The 24376-nt window shown below is 41.4% G+C and overlaps 1 protein-coding gene across 1 annotated transcript; it reads right to left on the bottom strand.

The window, feature by feature from the left end:
* Positions 1-313: 313 nt before the first annotated feature.
* On the bottom strand, positions 314-23984 carry LOC130904498 (guanine nucleotide-binding protein G(o) subunit alpha-like). Its single transcript, XM_057817287.1, has 10 exons — positions 23834-23984; positions 20489-20624; positions 20312-20403; positions 17869-17961; positions 17644-17804; positions 11807-11935; positions 7260-7389; positions 7114-7185; positions 3806-3893; positions 314-586 (listed from the first exon to the last, which is right to left on the bottom strand). Exons 1-10 carry the CDS (start codon positions 23870-23872, stop codon positions 399-401), a joined length of 1128 nt encoding a protein of 375 aa, XP_057673270.1. The 5' UTR covers positions 23873-23984; the 3' UTR covers positions 314-398.
* Between the last annotated feature and the right edge of the window lie 392 nt (positions 23985-24376).

Consider the following 24376-nt stretch of genomic DNA (forward strand, 5'->3'; position numbering starts at 1 on the left):
TGGTACGTGGGTAGGCTCTATAGCATGCCAATGGCATTTTGCGTTGTTAGCATTAAAAAACAAAAGATAAAAAAACAAAAAAGTACAGAATACATAATTTCATGTCACGCATGACACTGACAACTAGGAGTGGCACTAAACAACTTGAAGCTGGTTGGGAGAAACCTTTATCAAATTGTTGCTCATTGTGAAGTCATTTGAGTTCATTGCCACCATTACAGCAATTGCTCTTTCATAAAAAGTGTTCAATGGATGGCACATCATAAACATACTTTATGATGTAATGCAAGAAGACAGGCTGACATGTCAAAACAAAAGCTCTAACATTATAAACATTTTATTTAAAATGATTTAAAACATGAGTGAAAACATCAGTGACATTTAAAATACTCCATCTATTAGAGGAGCTGAGCGGCTGCCAAATTGTGCTTGATAATCTGTTGGACGGCCACCTGAAAGACCACCCTGATGTTGGCGGTGTCCGTGGCAGTGGTGAAGTGGTGGAAGACGGGTCGATGGCCCCCGCCGCGCGCTGAAAACATAGCGGTGATGTGGCCGGCTGCGGCGTCTACGTCTGTATCTGGACCTGGATGGAGCAAAACAGTAGAAAGATGCAGCAGAATCATAGCTACAGTGATCCCTCGTTTTTATATGTATCTCATTTACATAATTATACAACTCCTTGCAAAAAGTATGGAATCGCCAGTCTCGGACAAGCACTCGCTCAGACATTTTATCATGTACAGTGCCTTGCAAAAGTATTCGGCCCCCTTGAACCTTGGCAACCTTTCGCCACATTTCAGGCTTCAAACAAAGATTTGAAATTTTAATTTTTTGTCAAGAATCAACAACAAATGGGACACAATCATGAAGTGGAACAAAATTTATTGGATAATTTAAACTTTTTTAACAAATAAAAAACTGAAAAGTGGGGCGTGCAATATTATTCGGCCCCCTTGCGTTCATACTTTGTAGCGCCACCTTTTGCTCCAATTACAGCTGCAAGTCGCTTGGGGTATGTTTCTATCAGTTTTGCACATCGAGAGACTGACATTCTTGCCCATTCTTCCTTGCAAAACAGCTCGAGCTCAGTGAGGTTGGATGGAGAGTGTTTGTGAACAGCAGTCTTCAGCTCTTTCCACAGATTCTCCATTGGATTCAGGTCTGGACTTTGACTTGGCCATTCTAACACCTGGATACGTTTATTTTTGAACCATTCCATTGTAGATTTGGCTTTATGTTTTGGATCATTGTCCTGTTGGAAGATAAATCTCCGTCCCAGTCTCAGGTCTTGTGCAGATACCAACAGGTTTTCTTCCAGAATGTTCCTGTATTTGGCTGCATCCATCTTCCCGTCAATTTTAACCATCTTCCCTGTCCCTGCTGAAGAAAAGCAGGCCCAAACCATGATGCTGCCACCACCATGTTTGACAGTGGGGATGGTGTGTTCAGGGTGATGAGGTGTGTTGCTTTTACGCCAAACATATCGTTTTGCATTGTGGCCAAAACGTTCAATTTTGGTTTCATCTGACCAGAGCACCTTCTTCCACATGTTTGGTGTGTCTCCCAGGTGGCTTGTGGCAAACTTTAAACGAGACTTTTAATGGATATCTTTGAGAAATGGCTTTCTTCTTGCCACTCTTCCATAAAGGCCAGATTTGTGCAGCGTACGACTGATTGTTGTCCTATGGACATACTCTCCCACCTCAGCTGTAGATCTCTGCAGTTCATCCAGAGTGATCATGGGCCTCTTGGCTGCATCTCTGATCAGTTTTTTCCTTGTTTGAGAAGAAAGTTTGGAAGGACGGCCGGGTCTTGGTAGATTTGCAGTGGTCTGATGCTCCTTCCATTTCAATATGATGGCTTGCACAGTGCTCCTTGGGATGTTTAAAGCTTAGGAAATCTTTTTGTATCCAAATCCGGCTTTAAACTTCTCCACAACAGTATCTCGGACCTGCCTGGTGTGTTCATTGGTTTTCATAATGCTCTCTGCACTTTAAACAGAACCCTGAGACTATCACAGAGCAGGTGCATTTATACGGAGACTTGATTACACACAGGTGGATTCTATTTATCATCATCGGTCATTTAGGACAACACTGGATCATTCAGAAATCCTCGCTGAACTTCTGGTGTGAGTTTGCTGCACTGAAAGTAAAGTGGCCGAATAATATTGCACGCCCCACTTTTCAGTTTTTTGTTAAAAAAGTTGAAATTATCCAATAAATGTTGTTCCACTTCACGATTGTGTCCCACTTGTTGTTGATTCTTGACAAAAAAATTAAATTTCATATCTTTATGTTTGAAGCCTGAAATGTGGCGAAAGGTTGCAAGATTCAAGGGGGCCAAATACTTTTGCAAGGCACTGTATATATATATAAATATATACACAGTGGGGAGAACAAGTAGTAGTAGTGCCCGTCGTTGCTACGGCAAAGCTACGAAACGGCCGCGCATGTAGGGGGTCTAACCTTTTGCTGATAACCTCCAGAATGAAGGAAAAATACCTTCATTCATGGATACCCACAGATCAACATTCCCTCGCAACGTCAACACTCGGCTCGAATGTCCACCCACCTGGCCCACGCCTTCAGTCCCACAACACATGCAACGCGGGACCAAAACAGGAAATAGCTAAGAGGTTGTCATGGTAACACGTACCGGGAACCTTTTAGCATTTTCTATTCAAAATGCTCTTCGTACATGACTACAATATTCTTCATTCTACATACGTTATGAGGCAATGAAAAAATAGTAACGCAGAGACACTAAGAAAACTAACTTTAATCAGATTACTGGTGTAGAAAAATGAACGCGTTAGATTGCATGTTACTGAAAAAAGTAATCAGTAGAGATGCCCCTATCACGTCATTTTCAAAGTATCGGAATTGGCAAAAAAATATTGGACATGCCTTTTATTTATTCATAGATAGATAGATAGATTTTAATTAAATCGTTTTCTAATTGTATTTAACGTTATCATGTTAAAATATTTAATGCAATTAATGCATGCGCTGCACGACCCACTCACGCATTGTCGCACACAATCTGTAATGGCGGCGTTTTACCTATATAGAGAGCTAAAAGGCAGCGTAAAATGAGTAGAGTGAATTTTGGCAGCCTAAGGAGCCTTTTTTAAATTGGTTAAAGCCTTACAATCCCTCTCCCTATGATTAGAAATATCGTGGGAAGCAATGTAGCAAGGTAGCAATTGATCTTTTTCTTAACACCCTATGTTATTTCCCAATGCAGAGAAGATATATCAATTGGTAGCACTACGCACAGTCATGGTTGCTAAAGGCGTGTTACATCCACCCATCATGCATTTGGGCATGGCCACAGTATCATTTACTGAAAGCTCAACAAATACACTAGATGGCAATATTTAGTCACAATATACAAAGTCACAAGTCTTTCTATCTGTGGATCCCTCTCACAGAAAGAATGTTAATAATGTAAATGCCATCTTGAGGATTTATTGTCATAATAAACACAGTACTTATGTACTGTATGTTGAATGTATATATATTCGTCCGAGTTTTATTCATTTTTTTTCTTAATGCGTTGCCAAAATGTATATGATCAGGAAAAATGATCGGGAATGATTGGAATTGAATTGGGAGCAAAAAAAAAGCAATCGGATCGGGAAATATCGGGATCGGCAGATACTCAAACTAAAACGATCGGGAGCAAAAAAAAAAAAACATGATCGGAACAACCCTAGTAATCAGATTACAGTAACGGGTTACTAACTAACCCGTTACTGACAAAACTGGGCGGCATCTCCTCAACCTATCAGCCATACCTTTAAATGTGGAATCATACAATCTTAAGTGTCTCCCAGAGTTCAGAATCTTCTCCTGGAAAAGGTCAGTTTTGTTCATGAACAGAATCTGTAAAATGAAAGATGAAAAGGTTTCATCAACTCAAAATGAAATGCGTGCGTCTGTCTAATTGGCCATTGTGGCCAGAATGAAAACATCCTTTAACATCACTTATAGCCAACGCACTACAATTTCCATAGTATTGAAACATGGACATTTTGTTTAATGGTACAGTGGTTTTAAAAACGTGAAAATGTTCCACCACTAAGACAAACAAACCTGAAACCTAAAATAACTTTTGGTGTATGTGATAACGCTTGCCTCAATTAAACCTGTGGAAAAGAGAATGACTCGTCATTCAGGCTGGAGATTATAGTCTTTTAAGTGCCTATGACAGCAAAAAGCAGGTTTATTTAATATTTCACACGGTATTTTATGCTCCTGAATGAAATGGACCGTTCGGATGTGTGTGGAAGCGATCAATTTATAGATTCAATTTTTTAATCCCATGCCATGAAAATGACTTCCTGGATTGAGGAGGAATGCGAATGTGACGTCACCCGGGTCAACATCTCACAATACAGCATTGCTTTATAGCATACAGATGGACTGCGGATTGAAGCCAATATGCATCTCGCCTAATGCAATCATGTCCATAAATGGAGTTAGTTTTTCACAAAAAAACACTCACAGTTAGTTTTGCCTCAGATAATCATGGACTTTTAACTGCCAACCAGCAAGGCTCATGACCTATTTTGCAAGGTCCGCAGGAAGAGTTAATCACAAAAACACCTCCTTATTTGTATAAAAGGAGAGAGTTTCTTGATTAGTGTGCATTTCTCTCCACGGCTTATGTTAACTAAATGCACCCAGAAATTTCTGAAATTAAAATTGCGCACTAATGATCGCTTGCCTCCAGTCTTTATTTAGCAATCCAGTCTAGCCGTCTCACCTGAATTGAAAATAAACACGCGGAGGTCCTGAAAGACTGCCTCCAACAGGATTCAGCAGATTTTGTGGATTAATTTGTATGTTTTTTGCATCACGGCAGCCAAATGTGCTGCAGGGTTTTGTTGCTGCACCAGGGAGAGGTGTGTGAGCCTTTTTGGGTTTCAAAAAGTTCCCGTTCACCGCGGAGATTGGCCAAAGCAAGTCCGACAACTGTGGGACCATTGGATGAGGAAGCAAGTAAACACTGTGTTTTTTATGATGTCAAATACTGGGATCATGGCACACATTTTAATATGGAGGTGGCTTGCATTTTGTGGCTGAAAATGCTCCTTGTCCACAGAAAAGGCCACTCGGCCAACGATCGGCAGCTTGTCGCAAACCGCCCTCGGTCCACTTCGCATGCCCGCAAGGAGAGAGCTATACTCTGCTTATGCGGTTCTCCATATCGTCCAGACTTCCAGCCCCCTTTGCCCTCTTCGTGTGCCCGGCAATAGCAACCACTATCCTCGGGTTGGGTTCGGGCAGCTTCGCCCTCCTCCGATGTCGAACTGTTTGTCCGGCGGTCATTCTCCATCTGCTTCCCTGGCAGCGACCACTCCTGGCCGCAGCAGGGGAACGATGAGCTGCCGGGGGGGGGGGGTGTTGCCGATCAATGAAGACAATCGACAACCCTGCCGCTGTGTGAGATGACCCGGGTTAGTTTTGTGTGATTTTTCGCTTCGAAAGGCGAGAATAAGACTTTGAAACGCCGCTCGATTCGAGTTAGCATGTCAGCTAGCTGTAACACCTCCTGGTTTGTTTACGCTCTCCAAAGCCGGGGCAGGGAAATGACAAAAGCCAGACTAACTCCGGTGGCAGAAAATATTGTTCGGAAGGGGCAAGAGGAGGACATTTTTGACCATTATGGAGTATTTTTGCCATGTCGTACCGAATAAATGCGTTTTTAATATTTCATATTCTTGCCATGTCGTACCGAATAAATGCTAAATTCCATTGAGCACAAGACTTCTTTGTCATGACCATACCATTTATTTAGCAATTGGGGGAAAATACTTTGATAAAAAGAATATCCTGTAAAAATATTTGAATACAGAGATTGAAACAATGACATTTTGCTGCTCTCTTCATCGCATTTTCCTCATTCTGAATAATTCTCCCTCAATGGGCTGAATCCTAAAACCAACGTCATCCTCCAGCTGGGGACGCTAGAGCGCAATAATGACAGGCGGGGCTAAATGGGAGATTAAAAGACTAATTTCTCGTCATCCGCGCTTTGTCAAATAGTATATAGTAGAGCTGTCCCGACTAGTCGACATAGTCGACGTCATCGATGACGTAAATCCGTCGACGAGCACAAAAGCCAAAAAAAAGCGCACCAGATTGTCCAAAACATTGCCTTATTTCAAAGAAACAAAGGAGAGTACACTCTTCTGTCGTGTCTCTTCAATGCCAAGCTTGGCTGCACGTCGGCCGTGAATAAACACTTCAAGCGCCTTGTAATTTTTTATTTTTTTTTTTGTACACCAGAGGGTGCTGTCGCCTTACTAAATAATAATGTTTCATTGACAATGGGCCTATAAGTGCTATTAGTATTGTTCTTAATGCTAATTGAAAGGTTTATTTCATGTTATGGTTTATTTTATGGTATAGAAAATTATCTACGTTTAAAAGGTCATAAATATATACAGTATATACAGTGATTGCACTCAAGGGAGAGACTGTCAATGATAAGGTAATAAGGTAAAGGCAATTCATATAGGCAATTCATTGATATATAAATAAGGTTTAAAAGGAAAAAGGTGAAAAGTTTTTGTTAATTTCTAAATGTGTTGCTTTATTTGTGTGCACCGTAGCTCTTACAGTGTGTTTACATCAAGGATGGAATAAAAGTTGTAAACCATCTGTTTAAGAGACCATCTTTTCAATCGGGATGCTACACTAGTTAATTCTATCAGCATTTGAACTCATTATTTGTGATTTATTATTGTTATTTACGTGTTTATTTGTACTTTAATAAATAATTTGAGTATTCCAATATGTTTTTTGTGAATTGATAAGCGTCAACAAAAATTTCATTGCTAAATTAGTGAAAAAAAAAAAAAAAAATTAATTATTAGATTAGTCGACTAATCGTAAAAATAGTCGGCTGACTAATCGGGAGAAAATTAGTCGTTTGGGACAGCCCTAGTATACAGTCTCAAAATATGATTCTAATTCACATAATAATGCTATTTAAGATTTTATTTTATGCTGTCAAAGGCACTTTAAACGCTGAAAATCACCTGCCAGAGCTGATCGCACGACAAAATGAGACGTCAAAAAAACAAAACCAGCCTACCATTGAGGTATGCTTGAAGATGGAGCTGGAACTGATGGACGCAAAATGTTCACAACTTTCCTGCAGCAGACTCTTGAGTTCCCGGGAATGGACAAGATAGATTTAAAGTTTGTTCAGATAACGCTACCCCTTATAAAATAACTTACCACAGTCAGGTCTTCGGGGAGCGTCGCATCGTAACTGCTCAAGGCCACGATAAACAACACAGCCTGAATGCCGTCAAAACAGCGAAGCCATTTCCTATGCACGCTCCGCTGACCGCCGACGTCATACAACCTGTCGATGTGCAGACGAAATTAAAGCACAAAAACAAATTTTAACCACTTACAACTTTCCAATTCTTTTGCTAATCGACGCATTATTAATCAACAAATGCTAGTCTGTTATAGTCAATTAATGGTGAAGATACAGCAACAACCTAGAAAACTCCTTGCCATTTACAATAACAGACGTCCAATCATCTGGCTCTTTCCATCCTTCTGCTATGAATTTAAATGACTATTTCTTGGACTATTAGTCGCACCTGATTATAAGTCGCACCAGCCAAAAAAATGTGCAATAAAGAGGAAGCATAAGCTGCATTTTGGGGGGGACATTCATTTGATAACAGACCTGGTGAAAAAAATGGAAAAATAAAAATGCAAATGGAAAAATAAAAATGGAGAACAATAGACCCTACTCACGTGACGTCACAGCCACGCCCCTGCGCCATGTTGTCCGGATACTCGTCATAGAAATGCATTAGCGCTTCGTAAATTCCTCCTATTATTGCACGTTTTACTGCTCGATAGCCGATAGCAGCCAATTAGCGAACACTCAATATTCTCCGATTTCTAAATTCCTCAAAGCAGACTGATTAGCATTGTACACTAATTAATCAGAACAATTTACTCAGGAACAACCATACAATTATAGTATTCATAGAACGGTTGTCAAAAGTATAGTTACTAAAATGCTGTATCCCTATACAATAATTCATTGCAAAAGTATCGATACTCATTTATTTGTATGTGCATGACCACGTGTCACCAGAAATGTGTTGTCCAATTTGATTTTGCACTACTTGTAAAAGTAATGGATAGAAGTGGGTAGAGTAGCCAAAATTCTGCTCAAGTAAGAGTAGCGTGACTTCAAAATAATATTACTCGAGTACAAGTAATCATCCAAAAACTGTTCTTAAATCCAAGTAAAAAAAAAATAAAAATAAAAAGTAGAGTACTACAAAAGTAAATACAGTGGTATGAAAAAGTATCTGAACCTTTTGGAATTTCTCACATTTCTGCAAAAAATCACTATCAAATGTGATCTGATCTCTGTCAAAATCACACGGATGAAAAAACTGCTTTAACTAAAACCACCCAAACATCTATTGGTTTTCATATTTTAATGAGGATAGCATGCAAACAACGACAGAAGGAAAAATCAGTAAGTGAACCCTCTGCCTAAGGAGACAATGAACTATTGAAACCAATTTTTACCAAACAATTTAAGTCAGGTGTGCGTCCGATCACTGATGAATGGTTTAAAGCTGCCCTGCCCACTATAAAACACACACACCTGGGAAAAAATGTTTGGTGAGAAGCATTGTCTGATGTGCATCATGGCTCGGTCAAAAGAGCTGTCTGAAGACCTGTGATCAAGGATTGTTGATTTGTATAAAGGTGGAAAAGGATACCAAACCATCCCTAAAAGTCTGGATGTTTATCAATCAACAGTCAGGGAAGCTGTCTAAAATGGAGAGAGGTTGGCACTGTTGCTTCTCTCCCAAGGAGTGGCCATCCACCAAAGATGACAGCGCAGAATACTCAGAGAGGTAAAAAAAAGAACCCTAGAGTGTCTGCTAAAGACTTACAGAAATCCCTGGCACAGTCCAATATCTCTGTGTACACATCAACTATATGTAAAACTATGGTCAAGAATGGTGTTCGTGGCAGAACTCCACAGAGGAAGCCACTGCTGTCTAAAAAAAAAACATTGTTGCTCGTTTTATGTTCGCAAACAGGCACTTGGACACTCCACAGAAGTTTTGGTAAAATAGTTTGTGGACTGATGAAACCAAGGTTGAATTGTTTGGGAGTAACACACAATGTTGTGTGGAGGGATAATGGAACAGCTTACCAACATCAACACCTCATCCCCACCGTGAAGCATGGTGGAAGGAGCATCATGATTTGGGGCTGTTTTGCCGCCTCAGGGCCTGGATAACTTGCAATCATTAATGAAAGAATGAATGCAAAAGTTTATCAGGATGTTTTGCAGGAAAACCTGACGCCGTCTGTCAGACAGTTGAAGCTAAAAAAAGAGGATGACGTGAATCAACTTCAGAATGGTTTCAGAAGAACAAAATACACGTTTTGGAGTGGCCAAGTCAAAGTCCAGACTTAAACCACCTTGAGAAGCTGTGACATGACCTAAAGACAGCGATTCATGCCTGACATCCCAGGAATCTGACTGAACTACAGCAGTTTTGTAGCGAGGAATAGAGCCTACCCACGTACCACGTGCTCGCTGTATGGTTCCGCCCACTTGTCTGTCATTTTGACTCTGTATTAGCATTGTTTTCAATTGATGGCGGAATTTAAAATGCATTTCATGGAAGACCCGGTGCTTTCTGATGCCGCAAACTCACTGGATCTGTTGCATAAAAGGCGTTTTGAGGAAAAGCTTCGTTCTATACAGTCGCCAGATCCATATTTGATGCCCAAATCGATGTTTTTCGACCCACTGTCTTCGCCCTGTCTGCCTGACATCTGCTACGCAGATATTTACAATTATCTTGTCCACACTAAATCAGCCTATTCTCACGAAAATATGAAAAACTTCAAGAGCTTGGAAGCATATAAATACTTCGTTGCTGGTTGGGTGAAGCAGGTCCTCGTCCACGAAAATTCGGCAGGAATCTATCTTGTGCTTGGAAAGGTGAGTTACGAAATTTTCAATTCAAAATCTTTTGTTATTGCTAACATCCACTGTCAAGTCTAATGTATTTCATGTCGTTTGTCAATGGAGTTAAGGCTTTTAATGTTTATATGGTTTAGCGATAGCACGCTCACTGCATACATACGTGTATATTGTCGGCGATTAGCCTAGCAATGATCTTAATTGTGGTTATTTGTCAGCTCCGGAAACGAGGCCAGTTTCTTTCACTTGGTACCAGCTAAATATTATTCAAAAAATAACGATGGTGGAAGAAAGGGAAGTCACAAACATCTTGAATTTGAAACTATGTCGTACTACGTCGTATGTTGTCGGCGATTAGCCTCGCAATGATCTTAATTGTGGTTATTTGTCAGCCCAAAACCCTCTAAGTATATCTTAAATGCATCTTACCGGATATAAAATGACTACTACATAGTCTGTGGTGATTTTTTGGTGTCCAGTTTTCACTTCGAATTGCAGCCGTCCATCTCGCTCTCCTCTTTGGATCCCTCGGAATACGGTAAAACTTCAAGTCTCTCCTTCCATCTTCTCTGTTAGTGCAACCAACATCCACACACGCCTTCACCATTTTGATTATTAATGTTAAGGAGCAGAAAAACACGCCGTAAATAGGAGAAATGTACGTAGCCGTAACAGGTTAACACTATGTTTTGACGGACAAGTGGGCGGAACCATACAGCGAGCACGTGGTACGTGGGTAGGCTCTATAGGCCAAGATTAGTCCTGATTTATGTGCCAGACTCATCTGCAGCTATAGGAAGCGTCTGGTTGCTGCCAAAGGGGGGTACCACAAAATATTAAATTAAATGGCTCACTTATTTTTTTCCCCCGTCTGTCATTGGTTGCATACTATCCTCATTAAAATATGAAAAACAACCCAAACATTTATCGGTTTAGTTAAAGCAGACACAGTTTTTCACCTGTGTGATTTTGACAAAGATCAGATCACATTTGATGGTGATTTAATGCAGTTTGGATTTGTCATGCCTGAAGGGAAAATAAATAAATAAAAAATGTGAGAAATTCCAAAAGGTTCAGCGACTTTTTTTATACCATCATATTTCGATTTATATACTGTATATGAGCCAAATAGCTCATTGCAAAAAATTGATCATTAGCAATTATCGAAATAATTTTTAACGGCAGCCCCGCTAATGCAACTCTAAACTTGTTCTTCACAACAAATGGGGCTGTATAATTGATCTTGAAGTCAGGCTAAAATGAAAATCATTTCCAAATATGATGTACAATTTAGCAGCATCAAGAGCCTTGGTGACACAGGTAATGTGTTTGGGTCAGAGCGTCTCCGGGTGTTTATATCTGGGGTCGAGCGTCAGTCCCAACAAGCAATGATGAGTCTCTGTGATTACTCATAACAGTATAAAAAGAAAAGTGAAACAATTAAATGGGTCATGTGCTCAAACTCTAGCTTTGTAATATGTTTTTTTAACCTGTCCTCAGCTGCTTTGACACAGAATAGGAATCAGTGTCCCCTTATGGTCTGAACAGTTTTAATGAATTACATAGGAGTTAGATATACCGTACTCCCATTGTGGTTGTTCATTATGTTTATTAGGTGAAAGCAATGAGCAGGAAGATATTATGGGGGGACAGAAGGGAAGGAAGCAGACAGAAGAAAAGAACAACAACAAATACATTACACGAGTATGCTAACTATGAAGATAGTGGTGCTATCGGGCCTTGTGATTTGTAGCTGTTAGCGTGACATCACCTTGATAGCATCTATACATACCGGAACACAATATCATCGACTTGGAACTGCGTCTCGATGATCCCGCATGTCCTCACCCTCACCCGGAGGACATCTTGCTCAGTCGGGGAGTAATTGGGGGCGATGATTCGACTCATGTTTTCAAAGAAACTGAAGACGGAAAGCATAACGATATCGTATAAATTAGGGGTGTGACAATATTTAGAAAAAGTGACATGAGGCGATACTTTAGCCCGAAAGGTTATCGATATGCTCCCGCCGAGAATCAATATATCATTTAAAAAAGGTGTCACTGTTTAAAAAAAGAACCAACAAGTTTCTACCAAAATCTTCCATTACAATAGTGTCTACGTTAGCTTACTGGTTGCCATTGACGGCGTTAGACTTCCAATTCATTTTGACTGGCTTGGACGTCTAGCGCCGTCCATGGCACTGAAACCCGAGCATTCACAGGTAATCTTTTCTGGGCATTCACAGCTCACTTCCGTTTCATTTTAGGGTATTTACAGGTTACTCTCTGTTGATTTTGAGTCACATCCTGTTAATTTGGGGAGTAATATCTTCATAGATTTTGCTTGCAATGAAAAAACACAAACGAGAATGGGAAAAAAAAAAAAAAAATCATCATTTTACACAAAACTCCAAAAATGAGCCAGAAAAAAGTTTTGGCACCCTTTGAAAAATCATGTGATGCTCCTCTAATTTGTGTAATTAACAGCACCTGTTACTTACCTGTGGCTCATAACAGGTGGTGGCAATAACTAAGTCACACTTGCTGCCAGTTAAAATGAATTAAAGTTGACTCAACCTCTGTTCTGTGTCCTTGTGTGTACCACATTGAGTATGGAGAAAAGAAGGAAGACCAAAGAACTGTTTGAGGCAGTGATTCTTAACCTGGGTTCTTTCGAACCCCAGGGGTTCGGTGAGTAAGTCTTAGGGGTTCGGCTAAGGTTGAGACTGAAGGGGCCCATTTTGATATGCTGAGAAAAATATAGGAAAAGGACGTTTTAGACCAGGTTTTGGAGATTGTTTGCCCCAACTTAGCAGGCTTTCATTTATTTATTATTTTATTTTATTTTCATTTCATTTATTTTATTTTTTTCATTTTCCTCTATATGATGGGAGGAGAAACTGGTTTGATGAGTGGAAGGTTGACTCTCACTTGATATGAGGAAGTATTACAGACCTATGGGCAGAGTGGACTCAAATTGTGACCTTCTAGCTTAGATACATCAGTTTTAAATTTGAGAATTTTTTTTTTTTTTTTAATCATCCTATTCCGAAGGCTTCGGTGAATGCACATGTGGAACTCGTGGGGTTCAGTAACTTTAGTAACGTTAAGAACTACTGGTCTGAGGACTTGAGAAGCAAAATTGTGAGGAAGCATGGGCAATCTCAAGGCTACAAGTCCATCTCCAAAGACCTGAATATTCCTGTGTCTACCGTGCGCAGTTTCATCAATAAGTGTAAAGCCCTTAGCACTGCGGCTAACTAGGCCTGTCGCGATAACAAATTTTAGTGTGCGATAATTTATCTCATAAATTGCGATATGTGATATTATTGCGCCCCCCCAATTTGTTTTTTAAAACCAATTTACAATAACACAGTGAGAATTCAGTATATGTATATTAATAGATCAAGTACACCCATTTAAACGCGGGTGTCACACAACTAAAACAATAGACCATGCCTCTTAAGTAAAAGACAACAATATTAATACCGCATAGAAACACAGAATTAATTAAATGTGTTTTTCAAGAAAAATATATAAAATTGCACTTAACTTAAGCATTTAGGCAAATGAAAACTTTTTCCCTCATAGCTTCTGCTGTGGTGTTCCATACAGATGCAACGATATAGTTAAGTCACGGTTCGGTCCGATTTTCCACACGGGGGACACTATTTTCGAGTCGATTCAATACATTTAATGCTCTGAATAGAACATAACAATTGTATTTTTTGTTTCGTTTTTTTTTTTTTTTTTTTTTTGCTAACGAGCAAACATTTAATTGCCATCATATATACATGCATTTTAGTGTATAATATTTATGTCCTTCTTACTGATCTGAAGAAATTTTGTATAAAAGTGCTGAGAACAATCTTTACTGTTTGTAAAGTGAGACGGGGTACACTGTTGATTGCTACAGCTCTCTTAGCAGCTAGGTTTACTACATGAGCAAGACATCCGAATCCATCTGTGCCACGTACTGAATTAACAATATTTGCAGCATTATCTATGGTCACTGGTATGGATTGATTTAGCCTTCTTAACTTCCATTCAGGTTATAATTCATCGATGTAGTATATGGACTACGTGTCACATAATCACTCTGGGCTCACGCAGCCAATGGCATGGGACTTAGCACATCTAGGTTGCTATTTCATGATACAGTGCCTTGCAAAAGTATTCGGCCCCCTTGAACCTTGCAACCTTTCGCCACATTTCAGGCTTCAAACATAAAGATATAAAATTTTAATTTTTTGTCAAGAATCAACAACAAGTGGGACACAATCGTGAAGTGGAACAAAATTTATTGGGATATTTAAACTTTTTTAACAAATAAACTGAAAAGTGGGGCGTGCAATATTATTCGGCCGCCTTGCGTTAATACTTTGTAGCGCCACCTTTTGCTCCAATTACAGCTGCAAGTCGCTTGGGGTATGTTTCTATCAGTTTTGCACATCGAGAGACTGACATTCTTGCCCATTCTTCCTTGCAAAACAGCTCGAGCTTAGTGAGGTTGGATGGAGAGTGTTTGTGAACAGCAGTCTTCAGCTCTTTCCACAGATTCTCCATTGGATTCAGGTCTGGACTTTGACTTGGCCATTCTAACACCTGGATACGTTTATTTTTGAACCATTCCATTGTAGATTTGGCTTTATGTTTTGGATCATTGTCCTGTTGGAAGATAAATCTCCGTCCCAGTCTCAGGTTTCGTGCAGATACCAACAGGTTTTCTTCCAGAATGTTCCTGTATTTGGCTGCATCCATCTTCCCGTCAATTTTAACCATCTTCCCTGTCCCTGCTGAAGAAAAGCAGGCCCAAACCATGATGCTGCCACCACCATATTTGACATTGGGGATGGTGCGTTCAGGGTGATGAGCTGTGTTGCTTTTACGCCAAACATATCGTTTTGCATTGTGGCCAAAAAGTTCATTTTGGTTTCATCTGACCAGAGCACCTTCTTCCACATGTTTGGTGTGTCTCCCAGGTGGCTTGTGGCAAACTTTAAACGAGACTTTTTATGGATATCTTTGAGAAATGGCTTTCTTCTTGCCACTCTTCCATAAAGGCCAGATTTGTGCAGTGTACGACTGATTGTTGTCCTATGGACAGACTCTCCCACCTCAGGTGTAGATCTCTGCAATTCATCCAGAGTGATCATGGGCCTCTTGGCTGCATCTCTGATCAGTTTTCTCCTTGTTTGAGAAGAAAGTTTGGAAGGACGGCCGGGTCTTGGTAGATTTGCAGTGGTCTGATGCTCCTTCCATTTCAATATGATGGCTTGCACAGGGCTCCTTGAGATGTTTACAGCTTGGCAAATCTTTTTGTATCCAAATCCGGCTTTAAACTTCTCCACAACAGTATCTCGGACCTGCCTGGTGTGTTCCTTGGTTTTCATAATGCTCTCTGCACTTTAAACAGAACCCTGAGACTATCACAGAGCAGGTGCATTTATACGGAGACTTGATTACACACAGGTGGATTCTATTTATCATCATCGGTCATTTAGGACAACATTGGATCATTCAGAGATCCTCACTGAACTTCTGGAGTGAGTTTGCTGCACTGAAAGTAAAGGGGCCGAATAATATTGCACGCCCCACTTCTCAGTTTTTTATTTGTTAAAAAAGTTTAAATTATCCAATAAATGTTGTTCCACTTCACGATTGTGTCCCACTTGTTGTTGATTCTTGACAAAAAAATTAAATTTCAGATCTTTATGTTTGAAGCCTGAAATGTGGCGAAAGGTTGCAAGATTCAAGGGGGCCGAATACTTTTGCAAGGCACTGTATCTAGTGTGTTCGTGCATTAAAAAAGTTAGCAAATGCCACAGAAGTCACATCTGCTCATTACTGCACAACACCAGCATATGACAATCGACTTTCATAAACAGGACGAGTTTGAAGCACAGCGCTCTTAATTTGCCTCTCAATGTTCATCATGTCCGTTGTCAAACCGAGGTTGTTCGTAGCAGCCAAATCGGTAACAATGTTTTGCCGAATTTCATTGTAAATATCCGGTGTTGTACCGAAAAATAGCCGCCCTGCGTGAAATGTCACCCCTGACGGGAGCGCCCACACGTCAACAGCACTGGCACACCGGAGATGGTGCGCAGTCAATCCGGAGCACTGAAGCGGAAGGTATACGTTGAACAATAGGATATCATGGGAACGATTGGCTCCGACGCCATTTTTTGCTGGACCTGGAACGAAGATTCATTTTGCGTAGTTGGTAACAAGGAATCCGAACTTTTAACAGCACGTCTGCCACACGCGCATACGCGAGGTGATAAATCGCAGCGGGAAAATGACCGCCTTCATTTTTATTTATCGTGCGATAAATGGAATTATTGCATATTGCGACAGGCTTACGGCTAACCTCCCTAGATGTGGACGGAAAAGGAAAAATTAACAAAAGATTTCAACAAAAGATTGTGCGGATGGTGGACAAAGAACCTCGACTAACATCCAAACAAGTTCAAGCTGTCCTGCAGTCCGAAGGTACTACAGTGTCAACCCGTACTATCTGTCGGCGTCTGAATGAAAAGGGACTCTATGGTAGGATACCCAGGAAGACCCCACTTCTGACCGAGAGACATAAAAAAGCCAGGCTGGAGTTTGCTAAAATTTACCTGAGAAAGCTAGAAACCTTTTGGAAGAATGTTCTGTGGTCAGCTGAGACAAAAGTAGAGCTTTTTGGGAAAAGGCATCGACATAGAGTTAACAGGGGAAAAAAACGAGGCCTTCAAAGAAAAGAAGACTGTCCCCACAGTCAAACATGGCGGAGGTTCCCTGATGTTTCGGGGTTGCTTCGCTACCTCTGGCACTGGACTGCTTGACCGTGTGCATGGCATTATAAAGTGTGAAGGCTACCAACAAATGTTGCAGCATAATGTAGGGCCCAGTGTGAGAAAGCTGGGTCTCCCTCAGAGGTCATGGGTCTTCCAGCAGGACAATGACCCAAAACACTTCAAAAAAGCTCTAGAAAATGGTCTGAGAGAAAGCACTGGAGACTTCTAAAGTGGCCTGCAATGAGTCCAGACCTGAATCCCATCGAACACTTGTGGAGGGATCAGAGACCTGGAGCAGTTAGCCAGAGAAGAATGCTCTGCTGGAACTTTAGACCATTGTAAGAAACTTATTGGTAAATACCGGAAGCGGTAGTTTGCAGTTATTTTGTTTAAAGGTTGTGCTGCCAAGTATTAGGCTGAGGGATCCAATACTTTTGTCCGGCCCATTTTTGGAGTTTTGTGTAAAATGATAATGATTTCATTTTTTTTCCTTCATTCTCTTTTGTGTTTGTTCATTGCAAGCAAAATAAATGAAGATATTACTACCAAAGCATTTGTAATTGCAATCATTTTCTGGGAGAAATTGAGCATAATCTGACAGAATTACATGTGTGCCAATACTTTTGGCCAGCACTGTAAGCGTACAATACGTTTGAAGTGGGAGGGATGGCAGTGAATGAACATTCCCTCCCAGTTCAAATGGTTCTTACGTCTACTACTGATAAACTCATTCCAATTCACAGTAGTAGGATGAAGATAGCTTTTTTTTTGTTTATTAGCGGTAAAATATCCTAAAACGATTTCCTGACCCCTGCATCGATAATTGTTGCCGTCACACTCACTAGAGGGCAGAGTCGTTGAGCTCAAACTGGTAACCCCTGGCCGCAGCCGCTCGCACCCCCTGATCGGCCCACAGTGCGCAGAAAGCGTGAGCCACGAAGGGACGCAGCTCCTTGTCGGCGTCCAGACACTCATCGCACGAGAGGATGGAACGGGCATGAATCTAAGTCCAATGAAGCAGTTTAGGATACGCGAGCAGATAAAGCCACAAAAACAAAAATTGTCACCTTGTTCTTTTTGTTCGCCAAATTTATCCTCAGCATCCCCATTCCTAGGAGGACAAACTTCATGGACGTGAGGAGATTGTCGAGGACTGCGGGCTTCCATGAGACGAGAAACAAGTGAGGGTCAGTAGCATTTGACATATTTTTTTCATTCAAAGTTTAGTCAGGCTGCCACCATTGATTCAATAGATTTAATCTACAAAGAAACCATAGACAATTTGATTTCCAGCTGCTGGGAATGTATTCATTTTTCTGGGACACCCTAGATATAAATAACCAGATTCAGAACAATTAAGGAACTATAATACACTTCACTGGTCCTTGGCACACATCTATGGGTCTTTGATAAATCTCTTCTTCTGTTAGCTTCACAGGTGCTGGGTGGAGTTTGGTGGCGTCCTGTTCTGCGACGTCCCGTCACTGGTCCTGGTGCCTGGGTTTTCTGCTTGGGTGTGTCTGGTTGCATCTGGTTGTGCGTGGGTCCCGTTGGGCATGTGGTGGTCCCGCGGGCAGGTGGGGGCACCGCGTGGGTGCCGCGGCAATTTCCCAGCCAGCCAGGGGGTAGAGGGTTGTATGCGGCGGACACAGTTCCCTCCCGGGTCGGCCCGGCCGGAGCCGCGTCTTCTTGTACCAGGTACCAGGGAGGTGCTTCCTGGTGTCATACCACGCACCCCTTCCGGCCCGGGGGTGGGGTCACGCCTCCGTCCCCTTTGACTGTCTACAGCCATCTGCCTCTCCGGGACTGCAGCGGCTGCCGCTGCCCTTCCGTCGGCGGGATCGTCAGTAGGGCCTCCTGGGTTCCATGGGGCCTGGGGTGGGGCTTGTTGTCCCCCGCCGGTGGGCTGGATATCACCTGGTCTCCGGCACTGGGTGTGGCGCCTGTCCGGGGTGCGGGGTGGGTCCTCAGAATGCGGGGGGAGGGGTGGGCTGATGTGGAGTCGCTGGGGGTGGTCTGGGGCAGGTTGATCAGGGCCCTGTGGTTCTGGCAGACAGGGCCACACCTGCCTCAATTCACGTACTCCTCACTTTGCACTGTAAATATCTTTCACCCTCGCACCTACATACTCATTCATGCTTCCGGGGAGAGTCAGGAAAGGACCATACAGTCCCAGCCCGGCTCCCCCTTGATTTTAATGTATCGCACACACCAAGGTTTTGGGATGGATGGGACCCGTTGGGGAAAGGTGACATCACGGTTACCTCCTCACGGCAGGTCCCGCCATTCCCGCAACTTTTTAAACGCACCACACACATCATTCTCCACATGGCAGCGCCAGAAAAGGGCAGTGGGACGGGCGGCTAGGTAGAACTTCCATGTGGCGGTCCCATTGCAAACTGAGCTCTCCTATTTTAATGCATACACTGCACTACCCTTTGCACACAATCCCATCACGGTGCTGGTAATGGCTGCCAGTCAGGGACCTGGCAGCCACAGTCATAGGGTGGTAGGTGGGTCCCACACCGTTTCTCTATGGCGTGGCTCCCGGGGCGTGGTCTCCCTGGTATTTGTGCTTGTGGAATTCGCCCTGCACTCCCGAGGGTGGCCCGGCCCTGCCCTGGGCTTGGTGGGCCGTTGGCCGTCACGCGGTGTGCCGTGCCGTGCCGGTTCGGGGGCTGTGGGCCGGATGGGCGGGCGGGGGTGGGCTTTGGGGGTTGGTGGTGCATCCCCTCTTCCCATCCCTGAAGGCCGGTTGATGGGAGCACAGGTGGCCCGGGGGGACTGTCCTGGATCCCTGGGATGTGACGCGAGCCCCTTTGCTGGGCCGCGGGAGGAGGGATGGGATGGGCTGCGCTGACTCCACCCGGGTTGGGTGGGGGCTGTGGTCCCGGGGTGGTGCCTGTGCGGCTTCCCCGCTCGTCTGCATGGCTGTTGCATGTTTGGTGGGATTCGCGCATGGCTGGATGGGATTGAGCGCGCTCTGGTGGGGGACCTCGGTGCCAGGATTAGCGATAGTGTGGCGTAGGGTTGGTTGCCAACGGGCTCACACGATTACTGGGTTCTAGGTCACAGGGCTGATTGGTGAACACTCCACACCTCCCAATCACTTATCTTCTAGACCCCCTTCTCTTTCCCTGGTTAACAGGCGCCCCACATGGTGTCAACCGGAAATACACCTAGATAGCACCAGCATATTTATAGCTCGTTTAGGTGTTCAATGTATTTGTTGTTTTTTGTGTTTCTTTTGTCTCTCTCTCCTTCCTTTCTTCTGTTCCCCCATAACCCCTTCCTGTTCGCTGCTTTGTCTTAATAAACGAGGTATGTTGAATGATCACAATGGGAGTATGTCATACTCCAATGTGAAACATTAAAACTGTTCAGACCAACTGGACACTCAGACTTCCATTCTCCGTGTCAAACAGATGAACAGGACAGGTTTAAAAAACATTATATAAAAAAAAAAAAAAAAAAAAAAAGCAGCCATGAATACACTTTCGCAATCCAAACCTTGAAGCTGAGGAGTTCCTGTTTGGAGAAGCCATGGCTGTGGATGATCTTAATCTGCTTGATAAGAGTGCTTTTTCCGCTCTCTGCAGCTCCTTAAACACACACAAAAATAACGCAATGAACGTTTCCTCTTAAATTGTTGCATTGTTTCACAAAAACTAACGCCCCTAGTCTTACCCAGGATGAGGATTTTGACTACGTTCATCTCATATCGGGCCTGCTCGGAGAGGTCTTGCTCTATCTTGGAGCTCTGCAGTTTGGCCTTTTTACCTTCCTCGGTGACGTCTTGGCGAAGGCACATTGCCACGCACATCTGGAAAGACATATGTTAATAATATGTATCATTCACAAAGAGGGATGTCGAGGAATAATATTAGTTGAAATGACTTATAAGACGATCACCAACTCATATTTGAGCTACTATGAATTACAGAGTTACTTTTTATCAGTCAATTTGGAGTACAGCTGCAGCTATCTATTATTAAAGTAATTGGTTAATCTGTTGAATAATTGAGTAAATGGATTAGGAACATTTAATGCATTACAGAATAAATTTCAGGTATTAAAATGGTATTGAAAAATAAATAAATTATCTAAGGACAACAAACGAACAATTGGCTAACTAGCATGGCGGATGTCCACTAGCTTAAATGCAATAAAATGCTAACGTTTTTAAAAGTTCTAAATATACCTATTAACTAAACTATGAAAGCATTAAAAAAAAACATGAGCTAAAACAAAAACTGACCTTACGTTGGTCTTAACAGGGGGCAGCTGAATTCATCAATGTTAAATGAGCGATGCAATATTCACTATTGCCTTTAGAGGGCAGAGTATCCACCCAAATCAATAAAACTAAATGCAAAAACTTTCGAAACAAACCATGACAACACCACTTTAATTAAACAAATCTTCGAAGCAGCAAAATTTCATTAGAAGATTTTTTTCTCTAATAAAATTCGAGTTAAACCAACACTGGGTAACTTTTTAACCTTTATAAAATATTTTCATAAGATTTGTGATGTCGACTGACAGCTAGTTGAATGACACCTCCTTTATATCTTGAGGGGGTCTGTATCGCTTTCATCGACACTTTGAAGAGGGTGGCAGGAAGCCTGCCACACACGGACACACAAAAAAACGACAAATGTGCAGACTGCTTTACGGCATATGTCACTTCTCCCTTTCCCCATTCATTATACAGATTGAAGTCAATGCGAACGCTTTCGCGAATATACACAGAAAAAAATAACTCCTATTGGATGAAGACAAATTTTGGGCAGGATTTCCATCCATTAAATTTATGTAGCCCCAACTCAAACTAAGTACCTCCTTGTAATATGATAAAATTGAGTTCGTCAAACTCATTTCTATCAAATACAGCCAAAATAAAATTAGTACTTTGACTGGCCTCAACTTATTTATATTTGTTTAACTCAAATTAATATAGTCTAAAATATCTTTTTCATATTTCATTCGACCCTCATATCAGACATAACACAAAATCTAGTCGGTTTTTATTTAAAACAAATAAAAACGCATCCCAATTTACAGTATACCTATCGTCAACATGGAACTCATCAAAATGATGAAAAACATTCTCTTAAGTTTTTTTCCACTATGATGAAGACAGTACATGACCTATCACATTTAGAAAAGTAATCTGCTGACTTCAAAAGTGGTTCAAACAAAGCAGCACAAGTACTAGTACAACAATAAGTACAATATTTGCAAAGGCTAAGGCATGGTATAACCAGCTCCAATTAAACTTGAAACCTTATATATATATGTACAACACACATGTAGAAGTACAAAACAGAACCTGAATAACATTTAAATTTCTTTGAGTCCAGTCAGCCTATCAATATGCCCTCAATCACAGTTCGCACGTCCTCTGGCTCCTCATGTCCATCTCTTCTGATTGTGTAAATCCCCATGACTGTGGTGGCGATGTTCCTTTCTGTATCATCAGCAGCAGATGATTGAACACAGAAAACAAATTTAAGTCAAACGCTAAACAACAAACAGAAAATCATATACAAAATATAAACGCAGAGTAACATTTAGCCTCACGATATATGCAAGAGTGCTGATGCCATTTGTCGCATTCCACAAGTTATATAAACTCTCCCTCGTGTAGTTTAGCTAACTAGCTAGCTAGCAAGCCCACAATGTCTGACTTCACTAATGGTGAAATTTGTCTCACGGTCTTTTCACAGCAAGCTTTTAAAAATATGACATAACTGCATACTCACCAATGAGTGGGATTACAGCACCTTCGAGCGTCTCTGTAAAGTATAACCCCGCCGCAGTGCCGAAAGAAGTTGTCGGTGAAAAAGCAAGTCTGCATGGGGGTGAACAGAGGCTGAGCGCGCGTTGATTTGCACATGCGCAATGGGCGATCCCAATTCAAATGAAACTCATTCATTTTGAGTTCTGAATGTGAAAATGAAATTATTACGTTGACACGATGAAATGTAGATAGAATTCGTATTTAATAGATTTGTTTTAGTAAATCAAACAAAAATTTAACGTGTTACATCAAAGAAGGGCTTGGATCCGTTTTTTTGAGTATAGTGCAATGATGGCAAAGGAACAAAAGAGACAAAAAACAGTTTTGTCTGAGGAGGGGGAAAAAGGGAGGCTACCAGGAAACAGAGAATATACATTGGCCGGCTTTCACTTGCTGGCGTGGTGTGACGAAACTGAAAAATTACATAGTGTTGCTTTATTCGATTAATCGTTGCAGCACTATTTTGGAGTAAGCTTAATGCTGCCTTCATGCGGTGTCGCAAATATGGTAAACACCACTTGTTGAGTCGAAAACTGCAATTGTGAACACCGCTTCAAGTCGTATTTTATACTGGAGAACTGGGATTTTGATACCAGTTTCCGAGACGGGTGGACCTTTCACTTTTCAAAATGGCGGAGAAGTTGCGAATTATACGAAACGTTTTTTTTTTTTTTTTTTTTTTTTTTATGTACTGTCAATTTGCAAGGTTATTTAACACATCTAAAATCCTTTTATCTTCAACTTTTTTTTTTTTTTTTTTTAACCCGAGTGTTTGTCGCATTTTGAAGCATTTTCTTCTTGTTGTAGTAGATATATTAAAACGGTTTTGCCCACGCAACAAACCAAAATGAAGTCCCTGTTTGCGTTTTTTTTTTCTTTCTGCTATGACAACAGAAACACATGAACAGGACACACTCGTAATTATTAGCAAGTGGTAATTATCTTTCCCAGAACACGTGAAGGCAGCATAAATCATTTAATAATAATAATATTTCTGAATGATTACAAGCTTCCATTATATAAATGTCATTTTGCTATTTTGTTCCCTTAATTGCCTTTCCAATGTACAACATTTGTGTAATTCTTCTCTATAGTTTCTATATACAAATGAACGTTGTTATTAGCAATACTGAACGTATGATGCTACCTTTTTTGTTGTTGCTTTAGCCGACATCGCCACACCATTTCGGAAAAGATTTAAATGGGGGGGGGAGTCATTGACAAAGTACCTGCAGCGGGGCTGGCAGTATGTTCATACAACAAAACATAGTTTTGCTGTAATTGCTTGGGCGAACTCCGTTGTTGTCGTGAGTCTTGAATTTACGGTTTAAATGGCACGAAAATGCGCCAAAGTGTAGGTTTATTTTGGCTTGTAAAGATGACGTCACACTTCCATTTTGTTTAAACGGTGGCAGGTGCGCACAAGAGTCTGGCTGCAGCCCGCCTCTCTCATCAGTCCCTTGCGCCGCACTTCTCCTCTCAGTATTATTGCCCATAAGGCTAGTTCCTTTAAAAGTATCTATATGGAGATAGAATAGTGCCAAAAGAAGTGAGGTTGTAAAATGAAAATTATGCCTGTAAAATGACCAATTTTAACTAAAAAATACTTGTATTTCCAAATTTTGCGTTGTAAAATAAACATGAAAAAAACTCGAAGGAATAAATTGTTCTACAAGTTGTTTTTTTCTGTTTGCAAGTTTTTTTTTTTTTTTTTTTTTTTTTTTTTTTTTTTTTTTTTTTGTTCTACAGGTGTTTTTTCTTCACTACGGGTT

Source organism: Corythoichthys intestinalis, chromosome 16, assembly GCF_030265065.1.
Source record: "Corythoichthys intestinalis isolate RoL2023-P3 chromosome 16, ASM3026506v1, whole genome shotgun sequence".
In the NCBI taxonomy this organism is placed as follows: domain Eukaryota; kingdom Metazoa; phylum Chordata; class Actinopteri; order Syngnathiformes; family Syngnathidae; genus Corythoichthys; species Corythoichthys intestinalis.

What these genes read in the sequence shown, in the direction of transcription:
- LOC130904498 (XM_057817287.1), bottom strand. Translation starts at nt 23,872, where the DNA reads ATGTTTTGTTGTATGAACATACTGCCAGCCCCGCTGCAG. An exon ending in GTCGATGATATTGTGTTCCG is followed by an intron (nt 7,390 to 11,806) that starts GTATGTATAGAT and finishes GCACATCGACAG; the next exon opens with GTTGTATGACGTCGGCGGTC. An exon ending in TCTTCAAGCATACCTCAATG is followed by an intron (nt 3,894 to 7,113) that starts GTAGGCTGGTTT and finishes TTCATTTTACAG; the next exon opens with ATTCTGTTCATGAACAAAAC.